Raw genomic sequence first — 18146 nt, 5'->3', positions numbered from 1 at the left:
AAGATTGAAAAACATCATGCTAAGGGGACCCGCTGCTTCAGTTTTTTGGACAATTGTCTCAATATTTTACCATTTCCAGAATGTCACCCATAAAATGTGTGTGCAAAGTTTGAAAAAATTCTGTAAGATACTTTCGAGTTACTGTTTTCAGAAGACCATGTGTTTTCTATAGCTGCCATTTCCTTCCTTTGTTGCCACACAGTGCTGCTGCTTCATTTTCCAGGCAATATGTCTCAAAATGAAATCAGGTGTAGATCATCCATATAATGTTTTTATAAAGCACTAAGAAAGATGAAACGCTGTTCGACTTGTCACATTCATAAGATGAAATGTTGTCTGCTTTTACCCTTCCCTTTGTTGCCACTAAGCAGCGTTTATTCAATTGTGACATAATTTATCTCAAATTTTGATCAGATCCAATTGTGTTTTCCCATGCGTTTGTAAAGTTGGAGAAAGATCCATTAAACAATTTTGGAGTTATCACACTAACAGGTTCAAATGCCATTTTCTTTGCTATCATTGTGTGGCACTGCTACAACTTTGGGGCAATCTATCTGAAATAAAATGATCGTTTATTTGCCATTTGCAGAAGTATAAATACAGGTACACTGGAATGCTGTGCTTCACCTATCCTGTCTTGCTCTCCATGAGACACACATAAAGGTGAGAGCAAGCTTGGGGGTCATAGCACAATGTCAGCTAGCGTGTAGCTCCCCTGGAGCTGTGGGTGAAAGTAGCCAATGTGCGATTCTTTTATGCTTTTGGGGCAGTGTGTGGTTCAGCAGGTTAGAATGGTATACTCTACTGTATGATCAAGAGCTCACTAGGTCAAATCCCATGGGTGGTTTCAGCAGGAGGCCCTTAAGTAAGGCCTTCAACCCCAATTGCATAATAAATTATTAGTTGCTTTAGATAAAAATGTCTGCTAAATAAATGTAAATATCGGAGCGTTTGGAAAAACGTGACTCCAAATAACCTATGGTATTATGTCATACTACATCAGCAAGATGCAGCACATAAGACAGGGGTACAGGTAATCCACAGTGTCACCTTTGCATGGTAAAATAGTTGACAAATGAGACCCCAGGTGTATCAACTGCACTCATTCTCCAGCTTGTCCTTCCAGCCAACAATCCAGTTACCCTGGTACTGGAAATCCCCTTTAAGCCCTTATTAGTTTTGTCCCCTGTTTGCCATGAGCAATGCCCAGACCACTAATATGCACTTACAGAAGAGTCAGACCTCAAACGTCCGTTTGTTTATCTCCACATGCACTTTGCCAGTTAACCCAAAGCTACAGTTTACCTGTACCGTACTGCATTGCAGCTGATGGCTGGTGATAGAGAGCAGCCACTCTGGGCCTTGCGGAAAAAGCTGAATTAACTAGACACAGCCATCAGTCTTAATAGCAGCGAGGAGGGACCTTCCTGTGGGAGGGGGGAGGGCGTAATGTATCCGATGTCCAGGCACATAGGAAACAGGCAGCAATGTGATTATTGGCATCTGGCTCACAAGCTGGAGGAGGGGTCTGTCCCTTGATGAAGGCAGTGAGCTTTTTCATTGTGGCTTCCTTGTTTCATGGTGAACCATGACATGGTGCTTAAAGCACCTAAAATGCACATCCTATGGGTTGTATGCCACGGTTTTCAAAAGACAAAACATGTGAACCCAAACACACGCATGCATACATACAGAGGTACAGCAGGTGGATAGTTCAGGCCCAGAAGGTAAAATCCAGACGACAGTTTTGTTTCAACCAACCAGTTGAGTGCTCTGTGACTGTGACTCTTTATACTCAATTGGCTGGTTGAAGCAAAATCTTGGTCTGGATTTTGGTCGGGATCTACAGTATCTGGCCAAGCAACTTACCAGACAGCAGCATGGGGTCTTTGTCGGCAGACTTGCGGACGTGGTCAGACTCTCCGGTGAGAGAGCTCTCATCAATCTTCAAGTCATTCCCTTGGATCAAAATCCCATCTGCTGGTAAAAGGTCACCTGGATGGCAGAAGGTGAGAACTGTGGCTAAACACTTTGTGCCCAAGTAAGGGCAGTTATGGAGAAACATGCTATGTCACATGTGGCCACATCCTTTGTTCAGTTTGTTTTGTCACTTACATAATGACATAAAGCCATTTGAAATGCCAATGAATTGAATGAAGAAAAAGTAAAGATGACCAATAGTATATTGAATAGCATATGTGATCCCTGGCCAAAGAACAGCATCCAATGAGTTTACACAAAGGACTTACACTGCAGTAAGCCAAGATGCCCTAGCCTAATTACTGTAAACCCCACCCTCCCTGAAGGAACAATACCAGACTGTTTGTTTTTTCATTGCTATGAAGCCCCCCCCCTGGGATACAATCTACAAACACAGCTCAGACTCAAAGCACATATATGTAATGTGGCCAATTTTTTATATTAAAATATATGTGAAATATATTGCAGACATATATGTCAAATATATGATTATATATAGGGTGTGCTGGTTTTTTCATTGTATCTCAGCATGGAAGTACATTAATGAGCAAATTTTCCCCATAACTGAATAGAAGTAGCCCATTGTCATCAATGAGTTACGGCAATCCACAACAGACCTACCTAGACCACCAATGAAGGCCTGCACCTTTTAGCATATCAAGGGAAGAAAAGAACAAGACCAACCATATTTGACTTGCGCTATGTCTCCCACCACCATCTCAGCCACGGGTATCTGGATGACGTTGCCGTTGCGGACCACGGAGAAACGCTGCTCCTGTTCGATACGGCTCTGCAAACCACGGAATTGCTTCTCTTTGCTCCAGTCATTGAAGGCCGTCACCAGCACCACGCAAATGACAGACAACAGGATGGCTGCCCCTTCAATCCACCCTGCCTCTGCCTCGCCCTCATCCTCCGCACCCCCAGACCCTTTCCCACATACTGGGGAGGGAAGAAAAGAGAGGCAGTGTAGTTAGGCAGTTTTAACAAATTCTTGGGGGCAGGGGTAATATCTGCAGGTCCCTGTTGTGTAAAAAATACATTTTGATGCCATTCTGTACTTGGGTCTGAAGTAATATTCAACGTATCCCCCTAGTATGGAATCAGTGGTGGTTTTTAAATATAAAGGTCAGTGCGATGGATTTTAAAGTGATGAGGGGACAGTCTTGTCATTATAGAGAGAATAAGTGTTTGTGGTTATTATAGAATGCTGATACTGAAACTTGTCCTTGTGAGGAAATTGTTTTACTGTATATCCCCTCTTGAGCTCCTTGAGACACACAGGTGAAAGCAAGTTCTGAGGTCAGTGCCCAGGGCCAGCCAGTGTCCAGCAACCCGGGAGCGATTGAGGTTATGAGCCTCTGCCTGCCATGCGATTCCTAAACCACAGGGCTGTTATTGATAAGTGGGAAGGATATTATGTGTAATATGCTGTTCGTTCTGGAAATCGGCTTTGGGGCTGTGGATGGCTGTACCTGTGTATGGGACGTCACTGTAAACCCACCAGCCAGTCAAGCTCACCTTCACTCTCTTCTCCTGGTGGTTGGTAAAAAGACAGTCCGAGGGAGATTATGGCAGCCATCTCCAGGATGATAAGTGTGACGTCCTGCAGAGCCTCCCACACCAACTGCAAGAAGGTCTTGGGTTTCTTTGGTGGAATAAAGTTCTGTCCAAACACCTGCCCTCTCTTCTCCAGGTCCGCAGGGCTGTCCGACAGACCTGCAGGCACAGGACTCTTTTAAAGGCCAGCGAGCCCCGGCAGCAGCTTATAGCTAAGAATAGTTCATCCTGTGAACAGCGTAGCACCTGGGCAGCTTGTCATCTCACCCAGCGAAGAATGACAACTGGATGATGTGATTGACAAATATTTAGCAGTGAGGCTAGGGCTGAGCTGGCGTCTCGGTGAGGTACGGGCAATCGGGAACAGTGCAGATGGTTGTGTCAGCATGTGTCTGGCCCTCCATGGCTTGAAAGCTTTGGCAGATTCCTGTGGCCCAACTGTGCACACAGAAGCATCCTCACACCCATTACCAGCAAAATTTGCACACTGGTCCCGGAGGCATCTTTCTGTCCTCCCCTCCATGTGACTTTCTCACTTCTCCACTACTCAGTCTTTACTACATTACTTATTGCCATTGTCCTGTCTTGTCACTACTTACTAAATGTTGTTTAAACCAAAAGGAATAATTTTTATCACACAAATATGTAACCTTTTTTTAACACTATAGTTGTATATGCACTGTATGGACAAAAGAATTAGGACACATCTCTTGATCGTTGAATTCAGCTGATTAATTCAGACCCATTGCCACAGGTGTATGAAATAAAGCAACTAGCCATGCAGTCAGGTTTACTGGCACTTGTGAAAGAATGGGTCGTTCTGAAGAATGAATTCAAGTGCGATACTGTCATAGGATGCCACTTTTGCAATAAGTCAGTTCATGAAATTTTGTCCCTGTTAGATATTCCACGGTCAACTGTAAGTGGTATTATTGCAAAGTGGAAGCGTTTAGGAACAACAGAAACTCTTCAGTGACAACACAGTTGATGGGGCAGTTTTGTGACAGTCCCAATTTCAGGGGTCCCACCTTATGATGAGGGACAGCCGAGAGCAAAGGGATAATGCAGAAGATTTATGCAGTTTACAGAGCATTTGCTACACAAGATAGAAAAATCCAGCTGTCTCCCTCTCCCCTTGGTGTGTCCTTGACAATGCAGCAAGCTGTCTCTGCCCCCCCCCCACACCGCCCCCTTGGATTGACAAAGTGCTTCTAGCAGGATTTATGGTATATAAGGAAATCAGGACTGCTGCTGGTAACAGCAACAACAACAACAGCAATAATAATAATAATTATTATAATAATAATTCCTATCCTGGAAATGCAGCATTACAGTTTTCAATCATGAGTCCGTTTCTGCGAGGGTTGCTTCACCACTGCACAGTATTTTACAGTAATTCAGTGCTGTGAGGAACACTGGTGTCCAACTGCAGAGCTGTAATACACACTGCACAATTTCAAATGAGAGCACTGAATTTTATCTTTTTGAATTAATCCGCATTGTCTGTGTCTATTGATGTCAAATTCATAAAGCATAAATTTGATTTGAATGTTTCTTCCCCAATAAAGCTAAAACCACGTGGGACTCCAGTTTGAACAGAGAGAGTCAGCGAGTGGTGCATGGCGCCCGTGTCCCTGCCTTACACCCACAAGAACACTGATGCTTTTGTAACCTAGCAACATAACATGAAAGCATGGATGAAGAGTGGGAAGTTGGCATAGAAGAGAAAAGAAGGAAGGCTGGTAGGGGCACGCTGCAGGAGAGGTGATTGATGAATGAGAGATAAATTCAATGTGAACTCCTAATGTGAAACCTAATACAGAAATATTCGCTTCCAAGCCCCTGTGCATGGCAATAAATTCATTACATAGTTCAGCATAGATCAAGAAACCAGACCTACAAGGTGCTTTCCATGGCAAAGTGCACTTATTGACATTGCTTCCACAGAAAGAACAGGGTAAATATAGTGGGCACAGACTATTACATCACTGATAAAATCATCTGTGAATAGCAGGTCCTTCGAACATTAGAAAGAGTGCAGGTTGAGTGCTGTGCTATAGAATCAGAAACAACGACCGATGCTTCATTTCTGGGTGAAAATGCCTGTATGAGCATGTGAAAGTCAGCAGAAGGAAAATGAGTGACATAAGTGAGGGTGGAATTGATCAGTCTGGGTGGAAAAGGATGTGATCATGCACACATATGCAACCAGACAGAAAAGTAGCATACTGCAGCAGTGTAGTGAGAATTTATAAAGAGAGCTGAAAAATGAATCATTTTCAGTTATGCATTAAATATATATATATATATATATATATATATATATATATATATATATATATATATATATATATATATATGCATTTATGCAACTCTAACACAAGCAGCATATGTAAGGGCACCACAGCACTAAGGAAATCGACAAAAACTGCTGGAGTTTCTATATTAGGAAATCTACATTAAACCAGCAGTTAAACAGACTTCTTTTAAGAGGCAGGGGTTGTTCAGTGCACTGCACTGTCATAGGCTGCCAAGGGAAGCTGCTGGAGCCTTTGGCTGGTAAAGGAATACAATCAAGCCCAGACAGTCTGGATTTGAAATGACGGCTCAGGGAGTCAGGGAGGTCCCTTGATTAATCCTTATGAGCAGGGCTGCTACACTAAACAGACTAATTATGCTGTGATTAAATGGCACTGTAACAAGTTCAGAGCCACATAGTGCAATTCGACCTCATTGATAGTTGTGATCCGGGACTCAAACTGGATGGCTGACGGACACTCAACTTATATTTCTAGAAAAGCACAAGAATCTGTGATTCAGCATTGCAACACTGCATTATGTAATAACACTGCATTATGTAATAACTCAAGAAATGTTACAAATGTATAGCCTGCATTATAATTTTATATTGCAACAGTAACCCATAATACTAATAATAACAACAATAGCAATAATAATAATGATAATAATAATAAAACAACAAGAATACAATAATGCTAATAATAATGCTAATAATAATAATGGTGGCTAATAACCTTCACAGATGGAGGGGCATGGAATACACAAGAAAGGAGAGTGATGGTCGAAAGACTGGAAATGAAAAAATGAAGTGTCAAATGGCAAACCTCTTTAACTGAAAGTCAAGCAGAAATAATAGAAGAGATGAGAATTCAGATGGATTAAAATTTTAGTAACTCATATTTTTTTGGCCATGTCCAACCAGAGGAGACCCCAGGGCAGACCCAGGACACCTTAGAGAGATTATATCTCTCTGCTGGCCAGGGAACGCCTTGGTATTCCCCCGGAGGAGCTGGAGGAGGTGGCTGGGGAGAGGGAGGTCTGGGCATCCCTGCTTAGACTGCTGCCCCCACAACCCAGCCCTGGACAAGCAGCAGATAATGGATGGATGGATGGATGGATTATGTATTTAGTGGGCTAACTATTAAAAATGGAAATTAATACCTTTACATGTGGAAGTAATATTAGTACTTACACAAACAAGAAAACAAAATACAACAGAAATAAATGCAACTGTCAAAAAGTTAAAGTTTAAATACACATACAGGCACACAAACAACAGAAGATGGTCTGTAAAAACCAAAAGACTTGATTCTGTACAGTTTGTAATAAAGGTAGTGCGACATGCCCTCACCCTCAGTGGCGGAGGTCTTCAGCCGGTGACAGAGTCCCTCAGTGTCACCGTAACTGTCTTGAATCTTCTGCAGTGCTTCAGGCCCCCTCAGCTCCATAAGTGCCATTAGCTCGTCCAGCGTGGCCCCAAAGCCGCCTGTAGGATTGTCCTCCGACGCCCCGCTAACAACCCCACTCCCCCTCTGGCTCTTGGGGTAAAACGCCACGGTGCTGTTGCTGAAATCCCCCATGACTGCAGAGTCCCGCCTGGTAACGTCCTCACTTCTGCTGCCTGTCTGCCTGTATGTCCTCTTTCCGTAATTCTCGTTTTTATTCCGTGACAATTAAGGGACTGATCATTTATTTTTATTTTGTCGATTTATTTGTCTTCCCCAGCTCCTCCTTCCACCATTTTATGACTCCTCCAAAGGGTCAACGAACAAGGCTCCAATCCATTGGGAAAAGGATGGAAACACAGACTGCAAAAGGTCTCACCGCAATCTGCAACCTGGTGAAAAAAGTGAAAAGTAAACAACAAGTAACAATTACTTTTGTTTAATTTAATCACTTAAAAGAGAACAATTCCTAAAAGTACAACAAAAGTAAACATGAGCTTGGAATTCCCGCATCACTTTCCCAAATACAGCGGGGAAAATAAGTATTGAACGCGTCAACATTTTTCTCAGTAAATATATTTCTAAAGGATCTATTGACATGAAATTTACACCAGATGTCGGTAACAACCTAAGTAATCCACACATACAAAGAAATCAAAACAAATAAGTACATTGATTAAATTATGTGAAATAAAGTGAAATGACACAGGGAATAAGTATTGAACACGCTTACTGAAATTTATTTAATACTTGTCTACATCTTTATCTTGCCCATTGCTGTCCTAAATTATATTTATGCAGTCACATGCAATGGGATTCCACAATCCCAATTAATACCTGTAGGCTTAAAAAAGGCAACATCAGCTGAACCCTAAATGCTAGTGTCCATGTTCTGCCTGGGTCCAGTGTGGTGGACCAGTGAGAGCGAGCAGGGAAGCCTCGTCTGCACTAACGTCACATAACCTGAGCTTGGTGCTCTTCTAGCCCCTTGATGACATCACACATCCTGTGGTCTCAGACGATACCCACCTTCAGCAAGAGGCAACATGGTAAACATGTCGGACGACAGCCCTATCAGCCAGCAGCAGCTCTCATTTCTCACCCCACCTGCTTGAATGCCTGGACTTGTAAAGTGTCCTACAAACTTGCTGTGTAATGGCACCACTGTTGTTATAGGACAGCTAGTATTTTTATCACTGTCGAAACCCAGCAAAAGATTCTCCTACTGCTCCAGAGCCACCTGTGCACACAGTTGCTGTTCATCAGTCGACTTAGCGGGAAGCATTTAGTCAGAAATATTCATTTCTGCTCTAGAAGCGTTTTGCCTCTGCTTGTTACCCACACAGATGAGTACTGTGTTATCAGTGACCTGTACACAGCTGCCTGTATGCTTTCTCCAAAACGTGTAATGGTCCATTTAACTTTTGAATTTAATCATTGCATCTAAATATAGGTGTCACCATTGTGACTTTTCTTTCAGAGGGTGTCTGTCCTATTTTAGATTATGGATATTCTGTGCAAAATTTTATTATTTAATCTTTTTCCCAATAATTTTATTTTGCTATAATTTGACAGATGGCTATTGTTTATATTAATATGATGATAATAATAGCACCATATAATAAAGTCTGAAATGAACTGAAACTCCCTTTAAATCCTGCTAGAGGTCATTCATGGTGAATGGTAACAGGACAGCAGTGCACAGAAAATGAAGCCACGACAGACCTGCGGGGTGTGGGATCTTCGCCGACAGTCAGGAAGGCTCCGTAGTCAGTGAGGCTTTATCTGTCTTCAGATCAGTGTGCCAGCAGCTAGTAGAACTCACCTGGAGGAAGGCAGGAAGTATGAGGTGAAATGAAGGCTTATTCTTCAGGCAGAGGTCCAGCCGAGGAATGATCCGTGATGTTTTATTTTACCAACAGTCAAATACAATATCCAGAACTCGTATTTCTTAATCGTCAGAAAACCAGGACAGAACAAAAATCAGGCAAAAGGTCATATAATGCAGGCAGTGCAATTAAACATAGTTGTGAAATAAATGCTCAGTACAGAAATGAACTCACTTAGGACAGACAGATCTTATAAGTTAAAGTAGTACTGAATTCTATATGGATTAGCCTGGATATACACTACCAGTCAAAAGTTTTTGCACACACTGAGATTTTCTACATTTGCATGTTACTCACTTAACATTTACTAAAAATACACTCAATATTTCTTTGCTAACAAATAACTTGACAGTATGCTCACCATTTGAGTATCTTTATTATCAAGAAAATGTCATATATTTGATTAATCAAACTAACCTCCTCTAGCAGTTATAATACAGTACAGTTGTGAATTGTGCATCTCTTTTATCCCTTACGCTTCACATTCCATTTCCCAATCAAATCTGGGAATCAAACCAAATCAAATCTGTCTCCCGATCCTTCTCTCTTCCTCTCTATATTTTACCACAGGCATGCTTAACTCAAAGTGGGCATCACCTTACACCAGTAGTTTGTGCTGTATGGTTGTTGGACTTTCAAAAATCCTTGTTTTTAGTTAAATATTTAGGTTTTCAAGCATCTGTCAGTACACAGTTATATAATTTTGACATGACATGCCCAATAGATGGGTCAGTACAGTTCAGTGATGTAGTCAAGTCAAAACAAACACAACTGAAAGAATGCTGTACTGAATACAGTACTGGCTTACTGACTTCACTACTCCTTGTGGCAGAAATGTGTTGCATGTAGTAGTTATCTGGGGGGTTCTTCGTACATGGTTTAAAACATCCAAGATCAAAGCACTCATCCGGGATCATCTAATCGTGGATACGGTTAGCTATTTCAGTTCTTGTAAGCCACTGGAGAATCAGATTAGCCAAACTGGATTGTATCATCTGAGATACCTGCATGGTCCCGTGGACACTGACTAGGCTATATATATTGAACCTTGATCGGCAAGCGTAAGATTGACTCTCTAAAATGGTGAAAGCAAGCGTACAAGTCTTATGCATTTTTGGACTTCGCAGGCTCCATGGGATTGAGATCTCACTTTCAAAATTTTTAAGACAGGAGAACACAAAAAGAAGGTAAAGCAGAAGACAGTCAATAACCAAAAACAGCCAGGCAGAGGGCAAAAGCAACTTTCTAATGCCAGACATAACCGTCAACTTTTTTGGCAGTGCCCCATAAATCGGAGGAGTGCTGAAGACACATAAAGCAAGGAAGAAGTCCTTCATCAATGAGAAGCAGGGAAGAGCCAGAATAGATGTATATTTTACACCGGTGAACACCCATAAATTGAGAAATGAGTGAAACTTGTCATGCCCCAATAAACCGCTCCTCTCGTGTGCCACGCCCCCTCATTAACCCCAAGTGATTTCCCCGTGTTTATCAGCTGTTTCCGGTTACAGTCATTAGTTCAATGTATTTAATCCGCGTTTCAGTTTGTTTCCCCAGTCCGGTCATAGTTATGTCAGCCCGTGGTTTACGTGCTCCTTTTGTTGCTGTGTCTATTAAACCCCGTGTTTACCCCGATTCTCGACTTCCTGCGCCTTTACTGCGCTCCGTCTTGCACGACACAACTCGCCCGTGTTAAATGTTGCACAATTTACGTACTTCGCGTTTCGCTTAATATTTGTGATCCTTAGCCAGCCAGTTAAAATATTCTGGACTGGCAAGCCAAGCAGGTGAAATCCTTCCACACTGTAATTATAAATTGCAAGGTAGCCTAAGTTAATATTTCTTGCTGGATATTAGTCACACACAGCTTACAGGCACACCCTCAATCCTCCGTTTGGGACATTGCTCTTCAATGCACATTCTGACACTGATAACCAGCTCACACTTGATATCTTCAAAAACATTAATAAGCAAATTCAGATGTTTCGCTTAAAATATATAGTAGGCCTGTTTGCTGTAATAGTCTAGAAGTATTGAAATATTTCTATATTTTCTTTCCTGTTTCCATATTTATTTGAACTTGGACAAATTCCATGCTTTTCGATACTGTGTTGAAACCCTGATGGGATGACTTGGATTTAGTCATCCTAAGTTGGTATTTGGACATTCTGTCCATGGTACTTTAAAAGTACTATAAGGAGAGTTGCTGTCTTCATTTCAATCTCCGTCCCCTTCGAAGAATGTCTTAGATTATATCAGTGCCTTTCATGCTGCTCTCAAGTTTCCACTCATTTCGGTAGAAAGTCTTGCTTTGATGAGAAGTCAGTGCAGTGTTCAATTCATGTTGGGGTTGTTCATGTTTTACTATCATTACCTGATTCACTACTCTACTACTCTACTAGTTTTCAGGACCCTATGTCTCTGAATTATGGTTGAGAGAGATTAATTAATGTTGCAATGATCCCCATACAAAAAGAAAGCCATCTGTCATGTATATATGCTTAAACTGTATGTGCCCCAATCTAGATCTGAGATCTGCCTTACAGCCTTACCTTCCTCTCCAGGAGCTGCAGCATCCTATGAGTATGTTTAGGTAATGACTGTATTCCTAACTGCACCTGGTCTGCATGCAAAATGCCCGTAACTCTCCTATCTAAACCCTCTCATTTGTCAGATTCTACTCAAGATGGACTTGTACATATTATTAAGAAGTAACCGTTGCTTTTCTCTGTAAGTCCTTCTAGGCACTACAGTCATCAAATATGACATAGATATTGGTGATACAACCCTATGAAGCAGAACGTGTATCATGTTTATACCACCAAATTAACATGGTGGGATGTTTATCGCACCAAACATGCCATTATAAAAAAATGAAAGTAAATACCATTTTGAAAATGGTCTTGTAGGCACTAGGTTTAGTCCATGATTTTCCCCGCATTTATTGGCTTTCAGGATGGATGGAATATTTCACTTCTGTACAGATTACGGCTCAGTGCTGTTACGACTCAATTGTCTTGCAGATCTGCACTGCCTTGCTGAGTTGGCATATATAGGACCCTAATCCCTCATACTAATACATCAGCATACCTCTCCTTCTCAACAGACCTTTCAAGCAGAAGACCATTATGATACATATGTCTCACTAACTGTGACCAACAACCTTTTATAAAATTCTCTGCAACTGTATATGTGCAGGACCCCTTGACTGTTCTGTGCCTTGTTTTGATTTCCTTTTCTCACAATTTATGCCTAGATATTGAGTTAAGGAAGATACATGCAATTTTATGTTTGGTTAGGTTATCAGAGCTTGTTTGTTATTTTGGTCTGTTAGCTCCTAAAGTTCTTCCCCCTACTCCATTAATAAAACAGAAAAACAAAGTACTGGATTCAGATGTAACAATATTCTCTTCATCTTTTCTCCTGCTTGACAAAATGCTCAATTAAAACCATTGGTGCAACTACCATTATTAATTCTAAGGCTTGATTTCTGAGATAATACTAACCATTTTCAAAAAATATCATTAGAAATTAAAAGCATGGATTAAGAAAGTTACATGTTACATTATATGATTCATGACATCTCATGGTGTGACATTTTGTAGAGAACAAAGGAAGGTGTACATCAAATGATTCAAACCTATAGGATGTTTTCAGTGTTTTTGCCACCTTTTTGTCTATATTTATGTGCAGAATTGTTACTGTACCTTGTTACAGTAGCGGTTAAGGTACTGCTGGTCAATGATCTTCGGTGCAGAATTCACAACCCTTTGTACTTCCTTCCTGTCATGAGCTGTGGCTCCACCACACTACTGTATATTCTGTATGTAAATATTTTGTATTCCATGGAGACAATATTGAGCAAAAGTAAGTGATTTGTCAGCACTGCTTTGTGTCTGTTGACACAGCTCACGGCGACCCCACAGACTTATTTGACCGGCTCTCTTGGTTTTCAACTCCTAAATATTGCAAAAACCTACAATACTGCAATTTGAACTTTTCAGCCCTACAGTACTTTCACAAAAAGTCATTAGTATTGTATCATTATTATGTATTGCATCATGTTAGATGATGCGGCTGAGTGACAAGGTTAACCTTGATTATAGCTGTGATTATTTTTAGGAATCGTAGAAAGTAAAGTCAAAGTGATGGCAAAAACAGGCTAGACTACACCGACAAGCCTAATGACACACAGGCCTATCTATGGCTAACGTCACATTATTGGGTGAGTCTATCAAACCTGAATGTCTTCTTCTCAGTGGTGCTGTGGTGATTTAAGTTCTGATTTACAACATGGACTGATAGATGGAAATTTTCATTCATGTTTAATGTGAAATGTTTTCTTTATTTGGATCCCATCTTCTGCCATATTCCTTCCAACATATTGCCAAGTACTCAAGAAGGAAAAATGTAATTGATGTTTTTTAATAATCAAGCAATCAAGTTTAATCAAGTAATCACGATAGCTTTGCTCCATGTGTTATTTAATTTGGAGAGGAAATACTAGTATGAGCAATTGCCTGTGAGTAATTCTACACAATCTAGCATTAAGGTAAACATGACAATCAAACACCAAAATCTGAACTTAGAGGTGCAGATTCAAAGTTATGTGTCACGTACAGGACTCTGGGTAAAAACACATTTACTGGCTTTCACATTTCCATTTACTCCATCCATATTGTATCACATGTCCTAATTTTGCAGAGTTCAACATGTCCCTGCATCAACAAGGGAAGGACTTGCGTTTCACTTCTTTTACCAATCATGGTCTTCGTTGTATGACATCACCACATTAATTAAAAGAAGTGTTTTCTGTTAAGCAGCAAGATGCACAAATTTGTAAAGTAACTTTTATTGTGCATGTCTTTTGTTAAGGGACATGTCATATATACAAAACATAGGAACATGCTCACCTGCAAAGGTAAGGTTGTGTCTTTATTTCATGATGATGATAATAGACAACAACAATACGGCTTGAACTCGTGAGCTTCTGATGCCATCCACCCCCCCAGTCTTGAGTTTGAAAATGAGACAAAATGGACCAATATGGTGATGTCATATAATAAAAACTGTGATTGGTTAAAGAAGTGAAATGCAATCCCCTCCCTTGTTGACCCAGGGACAATGTCCAACTTGACAAAAATCTATTGTTTGCTCAAGATATCTTATTTGCACAATATAATTTCTTGTGTGCACGAGATTATAAAAATATATTGCTTAGCAACTTTGTGGGCTCCGTAATTAATACGTCAAGTATGCTATTTGACAACAAAGATGTCAGTGTATTGAATGGACATGTCAGCTTAAGATATCTTTACCCTATATGTATAACAGTGCACATGCCAAAATGGGTAGTTATCAATGTGTTTATTATATAGAATATTAGCAGCAACCATTGTGACCCTGTATTGGACTTTGAAGTTGGAATATGGATGTCAGTAGCTACCTTTCTAATTCTTGTAATGCATATCATAGACAACACAACTGCTGTCAAAAAACATCCCTGAATCACAACTACATCATTTTTATTTTAATGTTCAACATCCATCAACTGAAAATAAAACAATGCCAGGTTTTCCTTCCAGATGGCCTTTGATAACTACTGGACAGCACACTGCAGGACACAGGTAATCAAATCAAAGTTTATTTATCAAGTGCACATCAGTACAGCATACAGTGAAATGAGTTCCAGTGGGACTTGGAGCTGCTTACTGGATGGGCAGCACAAGGGCGAGATGCACAAAAAAATGTAGAGTACGACAAAACCAGGAAAGGGGCTGAAACGCCAAAGCAAAATAACCACAAAAAACCAACAAGTTTCTACGAGTAACTACGAGTTTCAAAACTAGGATTGACAATTTGATATACACCATACTGCATATTTGTTTTATTGTAGAGGGATTCATATAACACAGAAGCTGAGTCTTCTTATATGGAATACCTCAGTCAAGGTGTTCAGAACATCCAATTTAATGGAACTGTCTCAATTTAGTTGAAAGCAAATAATTACTCAGATTGGGATAATGTGAAATAATTAGACGGAATCACATATTCTACACCAGCAGTAAATTTGGATGCTGTTTTCAGCTACCTTTTGTTACTTTCAGCTACTGTTTCAGATTTAATTCTGTAAACATTAATGGATGTTACTTCCAGAAACAGAACATATTAGAAATTAATTTAAAAAAAAGATTATCATAAATGAATCCCCTGGCCTACTAATTGTCAGTGATCTCTCTAGTCTGGGCTAAATAGACCTTATTTTCATCAACTTACATTTAACTCAGACTACCTTAAATCTGGCAAGTTATCTGGTTAAGCAAGTAATCCTGCTTCGTGAAACAGGCCCCATTTTTCAGAAAGTATCCCTGTTGATAAGTGACGCTTGACCGTATAATGGATAAGGATGTCACCTCAAGGATAAAAGTGTGCCGGCTGAATTCACCCACCCAAAAAAGAAAAGATGGTTATACATTCATTTTGCTTATTAGTGGGCATCCTAAAAATCCAAGGAAATCACACCCACTATTCACTACACGCTCAAGAACTTTTATGAAAATATCACCCTGTCACGTCATGTAAAGACATTTCCACAATAATTTGTGTTTAACACATGAGCTATGAAATTCACACATTTTTATTTGCACAATTTACATTTCTTACAAATTTACACAATTTACTCAGCTCACCACCACGACCAGAGAGTAAATACTCTGGTAAGAGTAATGGGGGGGGTTATGCATTTATGTACACTACAACTGGTGTATTAACACAAAGACCATAGAAAGTCACTGTTCCCCTCATCTGGAATATTTAAATCATGGATGACAATGATGCTCCAAATGCTAATTAATGATGGCAACCACGCCTTCAGGTGCAGAGAGAGGGCACAGTACAACTCTGCTAGAACCAGACTGAAAAGAAGCATCATAAAAGGCAAATCAGCATACAAGAGGAAGACTGATGACCACTTCCACAACAACAATATATGGCGGGTGTGGCAAGATGTCCGGCATATCACTAACTACAAGCACAGCAAGCTCACAGCTGTCGGGGGGGATGCCTTGCTGTCCGAGGCACTTAATTGCTTCTTTGCCCGCTTTGATGTGAAAGAACCTAAGCCTCCAGTAACCACACTCTCAAAGTGCAGGAACACGAAGTGAGGTGCATGCTCAGGGCAGTAAACCCAGGAAAAGCTTGTGTAACTGGAAGGGTGCTGAAGGAATCAACTCTCCTGGGTCTTCACAATGATCTCCAACCTTTCCCTGTCTTAATCCATCATCCCACCAAGCCTGAAGTCCAAGACTATCATCCCACTGCCAAAAAGGCCTACCATCAGGAGCCTTAATGACTACCACCCCATCACACGTACGCCGGTCATTATGAAATGCTTTGAGAAGTATGCAGTTTGCATACAGAGCAAACAGATCTACAGAAGATGCCAGAGCCACAGCACATTACATGGCTCAGACCCTTCTTGAATGCCAGGGGGGGTTTGTGAGGCTGCTCTTTGAGGAGTTCAGCTCTACCTTTAATACCATCACTCCCAGCAAGCTGGCCACCAAACTAATGGTTTTATGTCTTTCTCAACCTGCCTGTGGATCAAAGCCTTTCTGACTGAACACTCTCAGAGAGTAAAGTTGGCCCCGATTTCTCTTCTACCTTGAGATTCAGCTCCAGTTCCCCACAGCGGTGTGTGTTGAGCCCACTATTTTATACCCTTACACACATGACCGCACCCCTACCAACTCTAGCAACACTATCATCAAGTTCACTGATGACACAACTGTGGTGGGATTCACCTCAGGGGGGCGATGAGTCAGCATACAGGCATGAAATCCAAAGGCTGTCAGTGTGGTGCTCAAAGAATACCATAGATCTGAAGACCTTTAAAACCAAATAACTCATCATAGACTTCAGGAGGAAAAATCCAATCTAGATCCTATCAATGGAGATTGTGTCACATAGTCGACATCCTCTCCTGGAATATCCAACACCACCGCACTCCTTAAGAAGGCCCAGCAGCAACTGAATCCTCCTGAGGATCTTATGGAAGAACAACTTGGATGATAAACTGCTGGTGTCCTTCAACCGCTGTTCCATGAAGAGTGTGCTGAGCTACTGCATCTCTGTACGGTTTGCCATCCGCTCCTCAGAAGACAGGGCAGCATTCCAGAGGGTCATTTCCACCAACCAGAAAATAACTGGCTGCCCACCTCTCTCCCTTGAGGACAGTTACAGCACTCGCTGTCTCAGCAGAGCTACCAACATTCTCAGAGAGTCATCTCGCCTGGGATATCACCAGATTGAACTGTTGCCCTCTGGAAGGCACTACATGGCCAGCAAATCAAGAACAAACTGACTCAAAACAGTTTTTATCTTAGAGCCATTATCTCAATCAATTCGGTTCAACCTTGAACACTCTGTCCCTCATGTTACATGTTTATGACCTCACCTATTATTGTGGCTATGGTGGCACTTCATGAGCTCTTTGCTGTATTTTCTGAACCAAGTAGATGGTGCTCTCTGATGGAAAAAAGGGCTCAAAGCATGTCCAAAACAAACCAGGGGCGCCACCTGGATGTGGTCTGGGGTATTGCTGACGGTTCATGAGGGGACATTTTGCCCCTCACTACCTATCAGCATGTGCAATATTTTGTTAAATATACTGCAGTAATGTACAATATTTTCATGTTTATTATGAAACTGAATCACAAGGAGTGGAATACATCTATAATTTATTCTATTTCAACATATTTATACATTTGACTTAAATCAGTTAGGCAATTAAAACATACTCATATTGTTATATTTACACTTCACTGGAGGAATACACCTACCCTATAATCTGCAGCTTCCAGTTATTTAGTAGTCTATATAGAGGCAGAATGTGCATTGAGATTAATGTACTATTTTATAGTAATAAAGTTATAATATAAAACATCGTATTTATCATATTATCTTAATTTGT

The 18146-nt window shown here is 40.9% G+C and overlaps 1 protein-coding gene across 5 annotated transcripts in view; it reads right to left on the bottom strand.

The window, feature by feature from the left end:
• LOC111842312 (plasma membrane calcium-transporting ATPase 3-like) overlaps positions 1–18146 on the bottom strand; it is a 48887-nt gene that overhangs the window by 28492 nt on the left and 2249 nt on the right. For all 5 annotated transcript variants that reach the window (XM_023808794.2, XM_072712880.1, XM_023808792.2 and 2 more), the window contains exons 2-6: positions 9012–9111; positions 7193–7678; positions 3502–3699; positions 2665–2922; positions 1870–1995 (exon numbers count right to left, since the gene is read on the bottom strand). In XM_023808794.2, coding sequence (XP_023664562.2) covers positions 1870–1995; positions 2665–2922; positions 3502–3699; positions 7193–7421 — 811 coding nt within the window. In that variant the 5' untranslated portion in view covers positions 7422–7678; positions 9012–9111. The remainder of the gene's footprint in view (positions 1–1869; positions 1996–2664; positions 2923–3501; positions 3700–7192; positions 7679–9011; positions 9112–18146) is intronic.

Source organism: Paramormyrops kingsleyae, chromosome 6 (genome assembly GCF_048594095.1).
Source record: "Paramormyrops kingsleyae isolate MSU_618 chromosome 6, PKINGS_0.4, whole genome shotgun sequence".
In the NCBI taxonomy this organism is placed as follows: Eukaryota; Metazoa; Chordata; class Actinopteri; order Osteoglossiformes; family Mormyridae; genus Paramormyrops; species Paramormyrops kingsleyae.
This window is presented reverse-complemented; position numbering and strand designations above follow the sequence as displayed.